This window comes from Hermetia illucens, chromosome 2 (assembly GCF_905115235.1).
Source record: "Hermetia illucens chromosome 2, iHerIll2.2.curated.20191125, whole genome shotgun sequence".
Lineage (NCBI taxonomy): Eukaryota > Metazoa > Arthropoda > Insecta > Diptera > Stratiomyidae > Hermetia > Hermetia illucens.
In genome coordinates, this window is record NC_051850.1 from 115,749,899 (window position 1) to 115,768,170 (window position 18,272).

At 39.5% G+C, this 18,272-nt stretch overlaps 1 protein-coding gene across 1 annotated transcript in view; it reads left to right on the top strand.

Annotated features, from left to right (window-relative positions):
• The window catches only part of LOC119648678 (protein daughter of sevenless), a 54,782-nt gene that overhangs the window by 8,076 nt on the left and 28,434 nt on the right, over positions 1-18,272 (top strand). Inside the window, exons 2-4 of the mRNA XM_038050471.1 lie at positions 11,035-11,344; positions 16,948-17,534; positions 17,592-17,723. Coding sequence (XP_037906399.1) covers positions 11,035-11,344; positions 16,948-17,534; positions 17,592-17,723 — 1,029 coding nt within the window. The remainder of the gene's footprint in view (positions 1-11,034; positions 11,345-16,947; positions 17,535-17,591; positions 17,724-18,272) is intronic.

Consider the following 18,272-nt stretch of genomic DNA (forward strand, 5'->3'; position numbering starts at 1 on the left):
AGGTGGGTGCAATTTATACCTCTTGCCAGGTTCAGCGGCCTCTGTATTAGAGTGTCCGCTTGATGAGTTTCAACCTCTGAGATCTGTTGTTAAGTATTCTCTCAGGTGTCTCAACCTGCCGGAGGGTCTTTTTGGTGCGGTTGAAACCATCTTTCGAGTGCTTGGTTTTGTATCCCCCATGAGCATCCTAGACGGTTTCATTCCTGGCAAGTTCGAACAGTACACTTCCATCAGCCGTTTCTGTTCGTTGTTTCGAATCATAGCTATGAACCCATTTCCGATTTCGTATCGCTGTTAGCCTTAAATGCAGGTCTTAGTTGTCTTCTGTGCAGATCTGCTTTCCTAATCGGCTCTGCCCCTTCAGTCTCTATGGCCTCCGCGATTCCTTCGAGGAATCGGTAGGCTCGATGTGTTCTTCGAAGTATTTTACCTTGTATTCTCTCTTTGCACATGCACAGGTATATTGCCAAATATGTGATTGATGAGGCGAATATGACGTTTAATTGCCTGCAAGAATCGATCATCTATCCCGACCGAAGGGAATTTGCATTGCGTTCTCCTTTCTTTTAAGAACTCTTCAGAATAGCGTGTGGAGATCTATTTTTTAAGTGATTAAGAGGCGTCGAAGCTTCTCTGTTTCAGTCGCTGCTTCTTTGGGAAAGTAGAGTATCATCATGTTTGGTCCTCAGCTGTTAGCCTGGCAATTTAGGGAATATGGTCCTAAGCCAGTCCGCCGTGTCTTCCGATGACTGATGACCTGAGCATAGTTCACGGCGGGCTTCCTGGCTTCTACCTTCACTCCTGACCTACCTGGGTGTCTTGGGAGCATTCTCTTCTTGTGAACTGACTTTCGCTGCTGTTTGTCCTCAGCTTTCTTAAGGGCCTTTTCTGGTTCCAGGCCTTCTGTTAGATAGCGGATATACCATTTAGCCACCCGTTTGTTGTATCTCTCTTTTGTGTCTTTGTGTTTTGTGTTCGTTTGAATCCCAAGATATAGGCGATCAGTTATCTGTGAGGCTCCGTTCGTATAAAGTCAGTTATCCCCACTGTAAACTATCCAATGGGCATCGTTCGCATGACACCTTTGAATGGGGGAGGTGTTTTTCGACTCCTCAGTCCAAATTCGTAGTGTTGTTTTCATAGTGAGGGTGCATCAGGTACTAATATATTTCACCGTATCTTCGCTCGACCCATTTCTCAGTACACTAGATCAGTGTATCAGTTCAGTGACCCTTCTCAGAATTATCCTATTTTTGCTGCCATCTCCTATACTATTTCTTTCTAGTGGCTTTTCGAAAGTCTGCGGTATAGAAATATATAATCACATAGATTGCACCACTTGATGTCGCCCCAGGTACGCGGCATCGATCATAACATCAGGGATCTAATGACCAGCTGATTAGCAGGCTATTTGTTGGCAGCACTGTCTTTTCTGCTATCTTCAGTTAGTCAGTTTGACTTATATATAGTTTTGTGTCCTCGGATCACTGCTAGATTATCTGGATCTGGATTAAAGTATTTCTGATATCGACAACATTGTGCCCGAGCCTTTTCATGACTAATGCTATCGAATCTAATGTACAACGGACTCGTCGGAACTCATACTGTATTATAAACTCTTTCAAGTATGGCTGACCTTACACGATCAGTATTTCATTAATCTGCCATATGCCGTATAAGGTCAGCCTTACGGCCTCCCTTTTGTCCCTTTTAGATTTAGGATTGTCTTTTGAATGCACGTAATAAGAGACAACAAAACCTCGAAAGTTTGATCGACAGAGAGTAGGTCAACCACCATATCAACATCCTGCAGATCATTTTAAAACAGTGTGCGGAGTTGGATCTTCCCTCTTCTGTAGCTGGAGTGTTCTGCGCAGGAAGGGATTCCGGAGAGACTAATAGCTATGTTATTATCAGAACTACATTTGATGGCGCAAAATGTTACGTACTGCATTGAGGTAAAATCTCAGATGAATTCGAGGTCCAAAGCGTAGTCGCCCAGAGTTGCATCTTGTCATTGATATTATTTCTTCTTGTGGCATTCTTCGTGTGGCCTTGCCTGAAGGACGTGGAGAAGTTGAATAGACCATGACAAATACCTGGATTACGCTGGTGACATTTGTTTGCTCTCTCACCGGTTCCCCAAAAATGCAAAAGGGGGTATAACATTTTTTTTCTCCGAATATAGTCATGTTCAGTATCAAATGAAAGGTCTTGATTAGTAATTTTCGATGCAAGTCCTAGTTTTAAAATTCGTTGAAAAGGCAGGGAATGGGAGGGGTCGAAATTGATGATTTTTTTAACGGACCCATTCTCAGAGACTACCCAAACGAAAAACCTGAAAAGATCGTGAAGCTGCCTCTATACAGTGTCCAGGCCTCAAAATACTTTCTACAACGATATCTGCTCAAATTAAGTTAGTAATAGTATATTACTACTTTTTGGGGAAATTGAATAACAGTCCCCCCTTAAGATTATCTTAGAGTTATAAAATTTTTTAATAATATAGAATATAATATAAAGCATGTTATCCCCAAGTTTGATCAAAATCATACTATTACTAACAAAGTCACAATAGTTTGAAGATGACTTTACCGTGTAAATTTGCTGGAACCCAAAGTATTAAAATGAGTATTCTGACATGCTAAATGCATATACAAAACGGCATACGTACTGATGGAATAGTTCTGCACTCAAATATACTCACAGAAGAAGCAAACGAACCCTTTCACACCTGAAGAGCCGAGCTTCCGGTTTCCCGACTTGTTTAAAGTTTTGTGTGAAACAAAGCCTTATTAGAATCAATTCGATGTCTGTCTGTCACACTCGATTTATTCGAGCGATTATCATGGAAATTTGTGAGAGCGCGTGGTCTGATGTTCCCTTTACATATAGCAAATGGCGCCATTTTTGTGTTAAGTTTAAGGGGGGGTCCATACATGTGAATGAAGAGTGCAATTTTTTTTCATAGAATGTAGTCATGTGGAGTATCAAATAAAACGGCTCAATTAGTACTTTTCCAAACTGGTGCCATATTTGATGAAGAAAATCCAACAATAATTAACAAAGTTGTAGAGGGTGAAACTTTGCCATTTGCTGTGAATTTCGTGCATTCTACAACATGTATGACGTCATCATCCCATATCAATTAGCCAATACCACAACAAAGTCTGAAGCTGATATGAATGGGGGTCACAAAGAAACATTTTATTTTAAGTTTTTGGGACATTTGTATATCAATATTAATTATTCCAGCCAGACATATGTGTATTTAGATATATATACGTGCTAATGAAGTTTGCGAGTAGTTAATCCAGTAGTATTAGTACATTAAACCAGCGGTATTCAATATACGTACTATATATGTACATATGTATACTTTTGTGCATGAAGTAAACCGGAAATATAAGTACGATCAGTTTATATATGCATGGATGTGTACAGTTTTTGGTAATAGGTAGTTTGTTTGTTTACGGTGCGGATAATATGTCTAATATGTACACATATCTTGTAGTTTGGAAAAATATAGAGGAATATGTTGGATTTGTAGCTATATATGGATGGGAAAAATGTGCGTAGAAGTTTCTCACACAAAACCTTTATATTCGAAGCGCGAGCTTCCGGTATTCCGACTTGTTAAAATCTGGAAATGCAGTCATGTCAACACTAAAATGAAGTCGCGGCTGTTTCCTGCTGTTTTCTTCTGTATTGCTATATAGTGACCTCCACTGTTACTCAAAAGCTCCAAGCCTTCGTGAACACTTGTCAGTAATGTGTCATCGAGGTACCCTGACCTGATACTGTTTCAAACAAAGAACTTGGTCGACGCAAAGGCCAGTCAGTGCCTATCCGATTCGCAGTTGACATTTCGGTGGCAAGCAAGATTCGAAATTTACAGGATGTCAGCCCACATGTGCCTTTTAGGAGGAGACTAGGACTATAGCAGGGAATGCTTTTCGCATAATGGCCGATTCCCCAAAATAAACCGAGTTCACTCTTATTGAAGAAAAACAAATGTCTTTTTAGTAGAACCTACACTATCCTGGCCCTAATGGCTTTTTCAAATTCTACACCATATACTCTAATCGGCTGAATTCTAGAGGAGACATTGGATCCCCATTTGGTTCAGCCGTCGGTCTATTTAGTAGGGACAGTAGATATCTGAAAGAGGTTACAGGTGTAGTGTTGGTAAAGTTACTATAATTGACCAAAACCTTTAAAAAGCTGCTGAAATGAGGTTGATGCATATGTAAGAAGACGAACAATTCATTCTTAGGACTGTATTTATACAACACAAGCTGTGATAAGTGTCGCACAATTTCTGCTTAGTATCGTTCGTTTCTTGACCTTGGATTTCGTCTCTGTGCCTGGTTTATTCTTAAGAAATTATCCACTTAATCACTGCATGTGCATCGGAATTCCGAAGATCGCGCAACATAATGGACTCTGGGAGCATTGGAGCTCAGTGGGGCATCATTGCTCTAGCAGTGGAGACCAGTCCAGCTCCAGTTACATTACAATACGTGAACGATCTTATCCGTCGATTTCACAGGCGCTTGAGCAACAAATTATATCTGCTCCAAAGCATTTTGAAGAAGTTTGACCGATTACTCGGCTGCCTAACGGGTTCCCTTCATTGGCTGTATGGCTAGTAGCCGACCGTGTATAGGGGAATGTATCTATGTACCTACATACGAAAAACAATAACTGCGATTGTTTGCCGTTTTCATTTTATTTTATATGCAGACGCGAGTACTTGAACGGAAAGCTTTGGAGGTCTATTTATAGTCAGCACATCAGATATTGAAACCGGGACGGAAAATCGACTCAAGATGAATTTGATTTACAACCCAGCGTGGTCAATGCTGTTTGTAAGGAACTAATTGCAAATTTAGATTCCATGCGATTTGTTTCTGATCAGACGATTTTGTTATTATAATCGCTTTTCGAATTTTATTAGCGGAAGTACTGAATGTCGCTGTTTTGCAATTTGTTTGGCTATTTTATTTCCCATTCATTCCAAATTTTACTTTGTTTCCTTTTTTTTGGAATTTCAATCTCCTATTTTCAAGAGGAAAGCAATAACCAACTGCTGGCATCTGGTTTTCTGGTTTATTAATTTATGTGCTGGGCGATATATGATGCATGCTCTCAATATTTTTGGTGCTGATTGCATTGAAATAGAATTTGGCGATTATCAGTCGCGTCAGAAAATATAAATGCGTTCACGAGTTGAGCAAATGCTTTTATGAACAAATGCATGATAAATATCGTTGAATCATGTAAAGTACTTTTTTAGTAATCCGAAGATTCAAGAAATTTGGTGGTTGGGCGATTTATCGCGGTTTCAATATTGGTTGTTATGATTCTTTTGTCAGAACTTCACCATACAATCAATTGGGAGGCTAAACATACCCATCGTACTTAGTTTGCCTTGGTCCTTATCAGTTTGGTTTGCTTTTCATTTTTCAGAATTGATCAAAACTATTGGAACTCTCTTAAACCGAATGAACTTTTACAGCTGCATCTTTTTAAATGATATTCGGGTCGTTTTTAAGGTTTTGTGTAAAAAAAATAAAGCTAATAATAGCATATTGCTATATTTTAGCAATTTACTCCCGAATCTCCCTTAATTTCATCCTACAAGTACAAGATAGTAAGGTATAAAAGGATAATATAAAGCATAACTTTTGGGAGTTTGAATGAAATTGAACTATTGTTAACAAAGTTACGGATGTTCAAAGTTTTGCATTTCGCGTAAATTTATTGCACTTTAAGAGATGTGTGACGTCATCATCATATAAAGTGAAGTTATATTGAATGACGAGGACAGTTTAGTTTTCCTATTTTAGTTTTTTTAGGAATGTGTATATCAGCATCAATTACTCGAGGAAGACATGTTTATATATATGCATGTGCTAATTAACTTTGCGGGCTTTGCCGACAGTTGGATCACATAAGCAGTCGATTTTGAGTTTGAAGGGTCACAGCGTTCCGACCCTGGGAAAATAGCGGACGCAGCACGCAAGTGAGATCAAACTACCTCTTAAACCTCTGCTCAGTGGACAAGGAACGTTTTAATTCTGGCTTCATATTCATAATCAGGAGATGCCATTGAAGTTGGAATGGTTTGGTTCCTTCTTCAAGCGTTGCTTGCCACTATGCTCCGGAAAAGTGTCCCTGTCGGGATTGTTGTTTTTTAAAGTTCAGGGAACAATGCGTAAAAGTATAAATATTCATTGGTCATTGATGTGGCTCCTGTTCATTACTTTGGGAAGCTTCGCTTGTCGGGCTTTTGTTTAAGTGAGAAAATAAGGGACTTGTGTTCCGTGAATACAGTGAACAACCTGCCCTCAAGGGAGAAACGGTAGTATTTTATGGAGAAATACGCGACGAATAGCTCACGATCGTAGACGCTGTAGTTGCATTGAGCTGGGTTTAATTGCTTAGAAAAGAATCCAAACGGGGTTAGGGGTTTGGTTTGTTTCACCCAAGGGTGAAGGGCAGTGCCTACCGCTGTGTTTGAGGCATCGAGGAACGCGGCTAGGAGTGCATCTGGCCGAGGAAATGCCAGAAGAGTAGCTTCAACCAGCTGTTGTTTGATGGTTCCGGACGGCCTCTGAAGACCATGCAACTGGCGAGGGTTTTTGTTTTGAGCTCAGACAAGTAAGCGTTAGGGATCGCTTGTTGATGAGCCGCCTTGAGCAGGAAGCGGGGGTAGAAGTGTAGCATGCCCAAAAACTGTCGCAGATCGTGGTCAACAGTGGAAAATTTTCGATAGCTTCAACCTTGTCTGAGTCTGATTAAATTTCGTCGCTACGTATACTGCGATTCAGCTGTTTTCAAAACTAGCAATGACAGGTTGGGTTCAAACACCCTAAAAACGAAATAGCAGTTTATTTACGGATATTTAAAAATATTGACACTCGGAAAATGCGTCTTTGAAGGTTTCCTTGGGACACCTCTAGTAGATCTTATGCGACTTAAATTTAATCGAGAACTAGATTAAAGTAAAATGAATACTTTTCCATTTTTTCGATTTCCATTTTAAAAACTATTCCAATATCTACACAACGAAAAACAATCGCCTAGAACTGGCACGTACGATTTAGACGATTTCTAAGTTCAGATTGGCCGTTAGAAGGGAGCAGTCGCGATGCGCTGTTTTTATTGTTGTCTTTCGATGTACGGATTAATATATATTCAACTAAAGAAATGGCAAAGGTGAATTTATAAAAACTTTTTGCCCGAGTTCTTGACTCAAATACTCCTACGAGCATCGTTAGTTCCCTTGTTTCCCCTCCTCCAATATTCCCTTGCGTAGCAGTTCTCAACAGCGTTGTGATAGTAGTCGTTATACGGATAAGATTTTGGGGCGTAGGGTGGATAAAAGCTGCCACATTTGGTCACAAAAATTTAATTGAATATCATCACTTTCAATTCGCAATTTGCTCTGAGAGGAATGTTATCCAAAGAAGAAGGGCTTTGATCAGTAAACCACGACTTTTTAAAAAGTTTTCAACCTGGAAACAACCTGGTAGAAAAAAATTTGAAGAACTTTCAAATATAATTGCCATTATCCATGTATTTTGCGATTTCTATAAATTAGCGGATTTTCAAAATTCCCTAAAACTGTTGGTTTCTGGGCTTTTTGGTCTGATCTTGTTATATCGCGTTGCGTTCATGTAAGCAAGAAATCGAACCTTTTATTGGTTGGTTTTCACTCTTGGAGAAATCTCGGGAGCAATTTCCAGTAAATCTTTTATCTAAGTCACTTTTATTTGTCCTTTCACTTCAAGGATTAAACATGGTTTTCCACTTCTTTTTCCACTCGTTTTGGAACACGTTTAAGGACACAATTGAAACGAGTTTCAGACATCCACATTTTTATTGCATTATCAATAAGCAATTTGTATCCAACCACCCAACAGGTTTGTGAACTCGAAAAGTATAGGGAGCTACCAAACCAAGCGAAGAAGTTTTACCAACAAGTCAGCATGATGAAGCCTTATATATCTCGATGTTCATCCTACCGAGACAAAGACATATTGGAGCGATGGGTTGAGTATTTTGATGAACTGCTCAACAACCAATATCGGCGAGTTGGAGGTCCCGCCAATTGAAGACAATGGATAAATGCTGCCACCACGTCATTGACAACGGGGCATTATCTGCCTCATCCATAACAAGGGAGACATCACGCAGTGCAGCAATTATAGAGGTTTCACGTTGCTAAGTACCATCTATAAGATATTCTCCGCTATCTTACTAGGTCGGATAGTCCCATACGCCCATACCAAAGAGGCTTCACTCCAGGTAAATCAGCAACAGATCAGATTTTCTCTCTGTGGCAAGCGATGGAAAAACTGCTGGAATATGGCCATCAGTTGCACCATCTTTTCATCGACTCCAAGGCCGCCTATGACAGCACAACCAAGGTAAAACTGTATACGGCCATGAGAGAATTCGGAATCCCAACGAAATTGATAAGACTAACTAAGCGGACCCTGACCAATGTGCTAGGCCAGATAAAAGCAACGGGATCACTCTCGAGACCATTCAACATCAACAACTGTCTAAGACAAGGGGATGCCCTATCATGCGTCCTCTTTAACGTGGCCCTAGAAAAAACGATTCGCGATGCAGATATCAATGCAAGAGACACCATCCTCTTCAAGTCCACCCCGGCGAAGTATAATACATGGTGGCAATGTCAGCACGAAAAACCAAAGTACAAACAACATCGAAAAGCATTGGTCAAATAAAAACAATAAAGATAGGAGACTACAACTATGGGACCGTTGAAAACTTTTTCTATCTAGGGTCGAAAATTACAACCGATAACAGCTAAGGCGATGAAATCCGTGCACGGTTGTTGGCTGCCAGCAGAACCTATGTCAGTTTACAAAAACTCGCTCGAAACACCTCACCATTGGGTTAAAGCTCTTACTGCACAAGACTATCATCTCGCCAGTCCTTATGTATTCCTCGGAGAAATGGGTTCTTAGCAAGAAAAATTGCGAACTCTTGGCCGCGTTCGAAAGAAAAATCCTCCAAAGAATTTTTGGTCCCCTACATGAGGATGGATGATTCTGTAGCCTACATAACGACAAAATCTATGAGCGACACTGCGACCGTCTGGTTTTGGATAAAATCCGGCTCAACAGGTTGCGGGTCAACTAATCCGTATGGGTGAGGATGATCCAGCCTGGAAAGTCTATAAGGGCAATATCTATGGTAGAAAAAGAAGACGAGGCAGACCCTGTCTGAGATGGAGCGATGACGTAGGGCACGACGCCAGACAGCTTTTAGACATATCGAATTGGTGGACCTCGACGCAGAACCGGGGTGTCTGGGATTCCTTATTGAGACAGGCCTAGACCGATGATGATGATGGTGAATTCGTATCCAAAGTACCATTATATGTTTTCAAGGAACTTTGGGGAATTGCATATGCATTTGATCTTCCAGATTCTGATAATTCCAATATTTTATCTCACAGTAGTTACATGCCACAAATTTCACCAAAATTTATTTTCAAATATTTAATTGCTAGTTCCTTGAGTATGCAAAGCAGATGGCCCTAAACCATCTAAAATGGGTTATAATACATATTCTATATTATATAACTAAGTTGCATTCAGGGATACCTTTTTCGGTTTTTGTATCCTTATTTCACTTGATACAAGCTTCGTTTTGTATTTTAATTTTATAGCATAGATATAGTCTAAATAAAGTAATAAAATGAAATATGTCTGTGCAAGGCTAACAAAGGACGAACAACATATGTTTTGAGCAATTTAAACTATATCGAAAGTCCTGACAATTTTGTTCGCTATTTAGAATATAACTTTACTATTTTCGAGAACAAATAATTTGTTGTTGTGGAACTGTCGTGCACACAAGGTTCCTCGCATAAGAAAAGACAGAACCTTTAATACTTGAAGCAGCTAGTTTCCGGGTTCCCGACTTTTATAGCTTAGGTTTATAACTCAGGGGTATTCAATATAAAGGAAATTGCAGAAAGTTGAATAGATCTAGAAAAAAAGTAGCTATTTGGCGATTATTCTGCCATTGACAAGACTAGAATTTAAACTACTGTTTTACAGTTAAATAGATTTTAATTTTGTTGAATTCCATGAAATTGGGGGTTGAAAATTTATGCTTCGTAAAAAAATAAATAAATAGAAACCATGCTTTTAGGTAGGTTCTATTTCCTTTCTTTAATTATGAGGATACTGGAAGTTTGAACAAGAACAATTTTCTTTCTTTGACTAAGTCGATATTTCGTTGAACACATTTCAAGTTTAATTCAGCTTATTTGTTTAGTTTATTTAGATTTTTTGTTTTTATCGATTTAGGTGCGTTTCGTTTCGATAATTGAAATTTCTTAAAACATTAAAATTTCGAATTCTTCTGTATTTTTGCATATCATTTGCTCTTTTGCATCAACAATCTCAAATCCAATAAATAAACGCAAAATTGGCGTTGCTCCAATTTTTTTCAAAATTCATTCAGACAATCACCAATCTAAGATTCCACATGATTTTGCATATGGATCTTTCAATTTCTGCATTAATACTTTTATTTTCAATGCTTTCATATCCAATACGGAGGTAGATTGCATAATTCTGGGTTTTTTTTCGGAAGATTTATACGAAATTAATCTCTCAGCAAATTTCGAAAATGCAGAAAATATATGAAGACAATAAACTTGTGAACACTTTTATTGGGTGATTTGGTTAGCATGAGTTCTGCTCATTTAACTGACTAAAGTTTGAAATATTGATTTCGTCTTGTTGGGTTGATGGCTTATTATCGTTAGCAATGAATTTTCAGTTTTGTGCAGAAATAGCTGACATTCTTCATATAGAATTTATTTCTATGATAATTTTTTCTGTAGTTAAAACACATTTTTTAACAGCATAAATTATGTGCGAACATCCAGTAGCAAATGAAAAGTTTCTAGTTAGTATAAGTAGCAACCAAGCAGACAAAATCTTATTAAATTGATTTCTTTGCCTCTCTTTGCAGCGATGGCGGAAAAGATGGTTCACGTTGAAACAAGGCGAGATACCAGGGCAATTTTGCCTTGAGTACTACACGGATCGCAATTGTCGCAAACTCAAAGGAGTCATTGATTTAGATCAATGTGAACAAGTTGATTCGGGATTACATCTAGAACATAGAAAGCAAAAATTCCAGTACATGTTTGATATAAAAACGCCGAATAGAATATATTATTTGGCTGCTGAAACGGAGAACGATATGCGTGATTGGGTCAATTGTATATGTCAAGTTTGCAATTTACATGATTTTACTAAACAACCTGGCGAGCGACAATGTAAGTTTAGATTAGTTTGTTTTAAATTTGGTTTGGCTATAGTACGAGGTTAGCCAATTAAGTAATGAGACTGATTCCATAAAAATCGTATTTTTAAAAATAATTCTACAACTCTGCCATCCCCCCAAATAGTCCCCTTGGACAGCTGTACAGCGATTCCAGTGCGTTTTCCACTCTTGGTAATATTTCTGGAATGCTTCGACTGGGATGTCCACGAGTACCCTCGTCACGGCCGCTTGGATGTCCGTAATTGACTCAAAATGGGTTCCTTTGACCACTGATTTTGTTCTAGGGACAAGAAAAAAGTCACAGGCTGACATATCGGGCGAATAAGGCGGCTGCTGCAACACGGCGATCCCTTTAGAGGCTAAAAACGTGATGAAGAACCTAATTACGAGCGATGTCTGGGGGCACCCTGTTGACTCGTTTTCGCAATCTTTCGAGTACTTGGCGATAGTAGACTTGATTTACGGTTTGCCCCGGTGGAATAAATTCTTTGTGGACGATTCCATGGCCATCAAAAAAGGTAATAATCATCGTTTTCATCTTCGATTTGCTCATGCGAACTTTTTTCGGGCGGGGCGTGCGGAGGCAACCATTGTGAGCTTTGGCGTTTGGTTTCCGGGTTGTGTTGGAAAAATCAGCTCCCATCGCCTGTAATAACTCGATCAAGCGGCCTGGGATCGTTTTCCACTTGTTCCAAACAGTATTCAGGGAGGGTCAGTCGATGCTGCTTTTGCTCCTCAGAAAGGTTCTTTGGAACCATCTTCGCGCACAAATTGTTCATCCCAAAATCGCCTGTTAAAATTTGTCTGACTGTTTCACGGTTCATACCCAGTTCCGAGGCTAACATTCGAACTGCTAAACGACGATCTTCACGGATTAGGGCGCGCATACGCTGCGCATTCGCGTCAGTCCGCAACTAGACTGGTCTCCCACTCCGTACCTCGTCTTCCACGCTTTCAAGCCCCTACTTAAACTCTTTATGCCATCGAAACACCTTTGCACGACTAAGAGTACTATTACCATGCACAATTTTAGCGTACGTTTCCGAAGCTGTTTCGCCCAATTTGGTGGAAAATTTTATCGCGACGCGTTGCTCTATATTTCGTTTCTCCATTTTCGTGACGAACACCACCAATACACGCCTACTCAACACGACACAGCAGGCGAACTAAACAAGCTAGAGCGATGGCGAATATATCAATGGAGAGAGGAAGGATGCCAGGGAAGGGGAAAGGAATTTGAAGGTTTGCAGGTTTACCACAAGCGCGGCAAAAAAATCAGTCTCATTACTTAATTGTCTAATTTCGGATTGGAAAAAATATACATAAATGGAGAAAGAACCTTCACTCCGGCAATCGAATCCATATCAATCGCTGCATTCTAAACGCAGCAAGTAATAAATTCACTTCAACCCGAAAGGACAAAAGATTTGCAGAGGTTCCACTTTTCTGGTTCAGCTTAGCCAGACATTTCCATGTTGACCTGTAAAAAAACTTCATTTCACTTCCGGGTTTGGCTACTATGGTGTTAGTCAGTTTGCGTTACTAAGGTTAAGCGTTGAAATCACATATAAACCTGGCAGATATATGATTTTTAATATTAGCATAAAGCTTCTTTCTCAACCTTCAATGAATAGAACCCTCACCTTTAATATTCGATGAAGTTGCAGCGTGGACATTCGTGAAAATTTGTTCTTCTCCGAGGATTATTCTTCAGGAATACAATAATCCTATGTAAACGGAACTGTATGTATGTGTCAAAAAGAAGGACACAAAAGTAGTGTTTTAAAGTATTCGTGAGGTTGTAGAAAATAGAAAAAATATGTGAAATACTATATTAAGAATGAGACGTAAGAATCGCTATAATCTGATCGTCAGTGCTACCTTTGTGATTTAGTTTTTATGTGAGAAAGATAATTTCTTACATAATCAAAATCATCGGGGACGATTGCGAAATATTTAGGTGAAATATGTGTATATATTCTAAAGACGGATGATATTCCTTTGTATTTGATGACAGTGTTTAAACTCGTCGAGTGCTATTGGGTCTTCATGGTCTTTTTTACAGAAAAACAGTTTGTGTCTGATCAGTAAATACCCATTCCAATGCATCTAAATTTGGTAAGATAAAATTTGAACTTCAATGACCACATTCGTTCACTTTCCTTCGCTTCCTGCTTCTCGTACAAGTGGCTTGCCTCATCGGCTAAAATATCCACTGGGATCATTCCCGTAATTACGCATGTTGCCTCGTAACATGTTGTGCTGTAAGCGCAACATGATCCGAGAGCACCTTGTCGACATGCAGATTGAAGAAGCTATACAGCGATTCCAGCGCGTTTTCCACTCTTCGTAATATTTCTGGAACGCTTCGACTGGGGTGTCCGCGAGTACCTTCGTCAAAGCCGCTTGGATGCCCGTAATTGACTCAAAATGGGTTCCTATGACCACTGATTTTGTTCTAGGGAACAAACATATCGGGCGAAAAAAGCGGCTGTGGCAACACGGCGATCCCTTTAGAAGCTAAATACTGGGACACGCTGAGGGCGAAATTTGGTGAGAAAGTGTGATCTATGAATCCTTTTACATATAGCAAATGAAAAAAAATCACAGTTATCTACAGGAAATCTAGGTCTCAAAATACATCTGATTCCGATATCTACTCAAATAAAGTTAATAATAGTGTATTACCATATTTTAGAAATTACCCGAAGACCCTTCTTAAGCTCATCTAAGAAGCACAAAAATGACACCACTATCAAGGATAACATAGGGCATAAATCTGGGAAGGAAGGAAATCCAACTATTATTAACAAAGTTATAGAAGGTCAAAATTTTGTATTACACGTGAATTTATTGCACTCAGACGTGTGTATGACGTCATCATCATATAAAGTAAACTAATATGGGGAGTATTCGGGTTTCGTTTTTAAAGTTTCGTCTGAAAGCATTCAACCTTGTGTTCTTATAGCTCATCTCCCGATTAGTACTTTGTGTGTCTGTAAAGATTGCGTCGGACCAAAGTACTCAATCGTTTAAGCACTAAGAGTTTCAGGTGGACCATGTGGATTATTCCATAGGCTGAAATCTCCAGTAGCAAAACTTTTAAAGCAACAACTAACCGGCCTGAGAAGTGAGTTCGTCACCAAATAAGCGTAGTATAGCTATAAGTTTCCCACGAACCAATGGAGCAAATTTTTCGAAATGAATACTGAAAAAACAAAATATTATATATAGACACGCTTCCCGCGTCTATACAAGCTTAAAGTCTGTGGGGCAGAGCGTCGATATCTTCACTGACAGTACGGAGCAGCATTTCTCGCGCAACCTCCACCATTCTCTCCTTCAAACCACTCAAAGTCGCATGTCGAAGAGTGCAGATAATCTCAATTTTTTTCTACAGTTGATTGTCCAGTAGTTTAAAAATCGGGACTACCAGAGGACAATTCATTTGCGGTGATAAAATCGGGAACGTAATCTGTCAGCCATTGTTGGATTCGCTTAGGTTTGTGCGCCGGCGCTAAATCTGGTTGAAAGCACCAAGTCCGCCCGGCGAATAAGGTATCGTTTAGGAGTTCACCAACCTGTTGCAGTATGGTTTGGTAGGAAATTCGTTTTTATGCCCGCTTCACAGAAGTGAATATCAGTAACCCCTTGGTAAGAAACTTCCCCCCAAACCCCCGAATATCGGGATGTTTATTCCGCGAAAACGTTTGAGCAGAGCAGCACATCAAGTTAACCGCATTTCTTTCAGTTGCAGCTAGCGCATCGCCTGTGGATGCTAAGCTGAAGATCTTCGCATAAAATACAACTTCTACTTCGCGTAGAAACGCCCATTTCGGCTGCTAGTCACTTTTGGTGATGTAGAGGATTGGCATGAATGCGTTCACAGAGAGTGCGCATAACATTCGTCCGTTGTACACATTTCCGATGCCCCTCTCGCGTCCTACCTTCCACGTTAGCTGTTTCTCTGTACCTCGTTAATGTACGAAACACAAATCGTTGGTCATCGGTTATTTCTTTAACAACTTACAGATTTCTTTCGGTTGCGAACCACGCTTGAGCAAAGCAATAATCGCTATCGTTTTCTTTTGATTTCCGAACATTGTGACGGCTTGAACGAACTACTGACTCGCGGACCTGAAACTGGCAGTAGGAGGATTTTTAGGTATTTTCATTTCACAGTGGTACCATTTTGTGCGACCTACAATTTCTCGCGATATGAACGGACGGGCAGACCTTACGGCTATACTACGGATAATTAATATTCTGACCTGTACCAGACACTGTGATTTTACAGTGGAACTTGGATCTACTGCCAGATAGAATTCTAACTGGAATATGTGATACATAATACAGTGCTACAGCAACGAAAATTTGCAATACAGAGGAGTATGATGCTTTATATGAGCAACTGAGCACAATCCAGGAGAAGTTTTCTAAAGGTTACATTGCGGACGTGCTTATTCGGACGTGTGATTGAGAACGAGGACCGCAATGACACAACGGTGTGAGATTTTTAGTTTTCTGCAGCTCCCATCGCGATTGATTGAACATCATTCGAGTACAAAGCGCCTGCCATATAGTCGTTTAAGTTCAACTGACTCGCAACATATATTTAATTAGATCGACCACATCGTGACTAGCAGTAGATTTAGGAGTATTTTGGATGTACGCATTGGTTGAGATTATTACTAAATTGTTGTTTGTCTTCGGTTACATATTGCATCCGCACGTACTTGCAGTGGCGGAGAGAGTGGTACATCTAAGCTCAGCATGGTTCGCTTTAGGGATTCCGCTGTCCTTCGCATGTATCTGCAATGCTTTCACAGGAGGAATAGGATTATCGATGATGTCCTTCATGTTTCCTTTTTCGGAGGACATGAAGGACTTTAATGTACTATGACATCTTTCCTCAAGCACCATGACTACGCTGATAACATCTCTTTCACTAAGTCATGGATTTTGCTCAAATGGCTCTGGATTTGATAAGAGAGGCAAGTAGAGTCGGGCTGAAGATAAGTATCAACAAAGCCCAGATTCTCAGTCTGGCAGATAATCACGCACTCTTCCTATTTACAGTATTGGGCAGAGCATCGAAGTCGTCCGACAGTTTTGTCGATTGCAACACCGAACTTCATGTCGCTTGCCGCATTAACAGCTCTAAGTTTACTTTTGCTGTTTTGTCGAAAATCTTGAAATGCAACTTCCTCAACACCAACGTCAAGTTGAAACTCTTCCGCGCCAATAGTCTTTCTGCTATATTGAAGTAGCACATGCGACTTAGAAGCTCCAAGCTTTCACCAATTTATGTCTGCATCGGGCCATCGGATAATAGCCAGCACTCACATAAAATTTTACGGCCGCTATATATTATTTGTGTATTTCAATATGGTATATCATATTTTCTTTGGGCGATGCGTTTTTAATCTGGTGGTCTTTTTGGAATAATCTGGCGATGCTTTTATATTTTTGCTGAGAAGGTCACAATAAAGTAGATGCTTACTCACTGCAATCTCACTACTAGCCGCTTTAAAACCATGTTCGGACCTAATAAATGTATATTGCAATAATACCCTTATTTAATTTGAATTCCAGATTATAATCTCTGTGACGACACTTATGAATCTTCACAAAGCACAATAAATTCAACATTCAATGATGACATCGCTGAATCTGCTGCGACTGCAAAAAGTAAAGCAAACCAACGGGAACTATTACAACAGCAGAAGTCAAACATACCAGACCTAATAAGACAAACTGAAAACATGACAGTCGAAACATATCAGAACAATGATTTCCATTACGTGAATACATCGTTGCCATTTAATGAGGTACCGCCCCATGGTACATCATCATATGAAGCTAATGCAAATGCAACTCTTGAGCGAACCCAAAGTTTACGTTCCAAACCAAATTCCTCAATAAATGATTCGAAAAACGAAACAACAGTGAATCATAATCGATCCCAATCATTAATTGAACAACCAACAACTTCTGCTTCGCTGTCATCGTCATCAGCAAAAACGGTTACTAGTTCAACAGGTATTACTAAAAGAATTCCTGAAAATTTAGTTCTTAGCGATACAGCAATCGAAGGGTGCCTAGAACAATCGCCAGCTTTAAGTACGTGCTCTGGACCATATATTCCTATTAGTGAATGCTACTCTGGTACTAAATTTATGGTAGGATTGTTCAGTGGAAATCTTGCTTGCCTATTCTGAAGTGAACTTTCTTTCCAGTGTGATGACAATCCAACAACGCCATTAAATAATCTAGATCCGAAATTTTACACTACGCCCCGATCAGATAAACAGATTGGGCTTAATTTAACTGTTAGTCATTCGTATTCGCCGAAAATTTATAATTGTCCGGTAAGTCTAGATATTATTTTTAATTTATAAAACATATAATAATTAAACACGAATAACGTAAATCAAGTTATTACAAAATAATAAAGTCTAAAGTAGTATTTATGATTATGTTGCTATGGTAAATCTGTGCGATTTTTAATTAAAGATGGGCTTAGTATGCATATACGGCTAAAGGTGAGCTGCAAGCAATACAAATGCCGGATTGGTTAAGGAAATGGGTTTACGCCGCGCTAAACTTAAATGTCGAGCAGAAGAAATAACATATAAACCGCGAGTAGATTGTGTAAACTTTAAAGAGAGTAGATTCAACATACTTTAATAAATTTGTAGATGGTACAGGCTTCACATACTTGTTTCTGTTTTAAGGCAGAAACAAGGTGCCCAAGTACCTGTTGGACTTCGATAGGTTGTCAAATATATCGAATGCCTCTGGTTGGCGGCAATGAGCAGATAGGCAAGTAGAATGATTAATGGATCGGTATATAAATAAAATATTCAAACTGGGGACAATCAGGTAAAAAATCCTTGAAACTAAGTCGAACCTTTTTC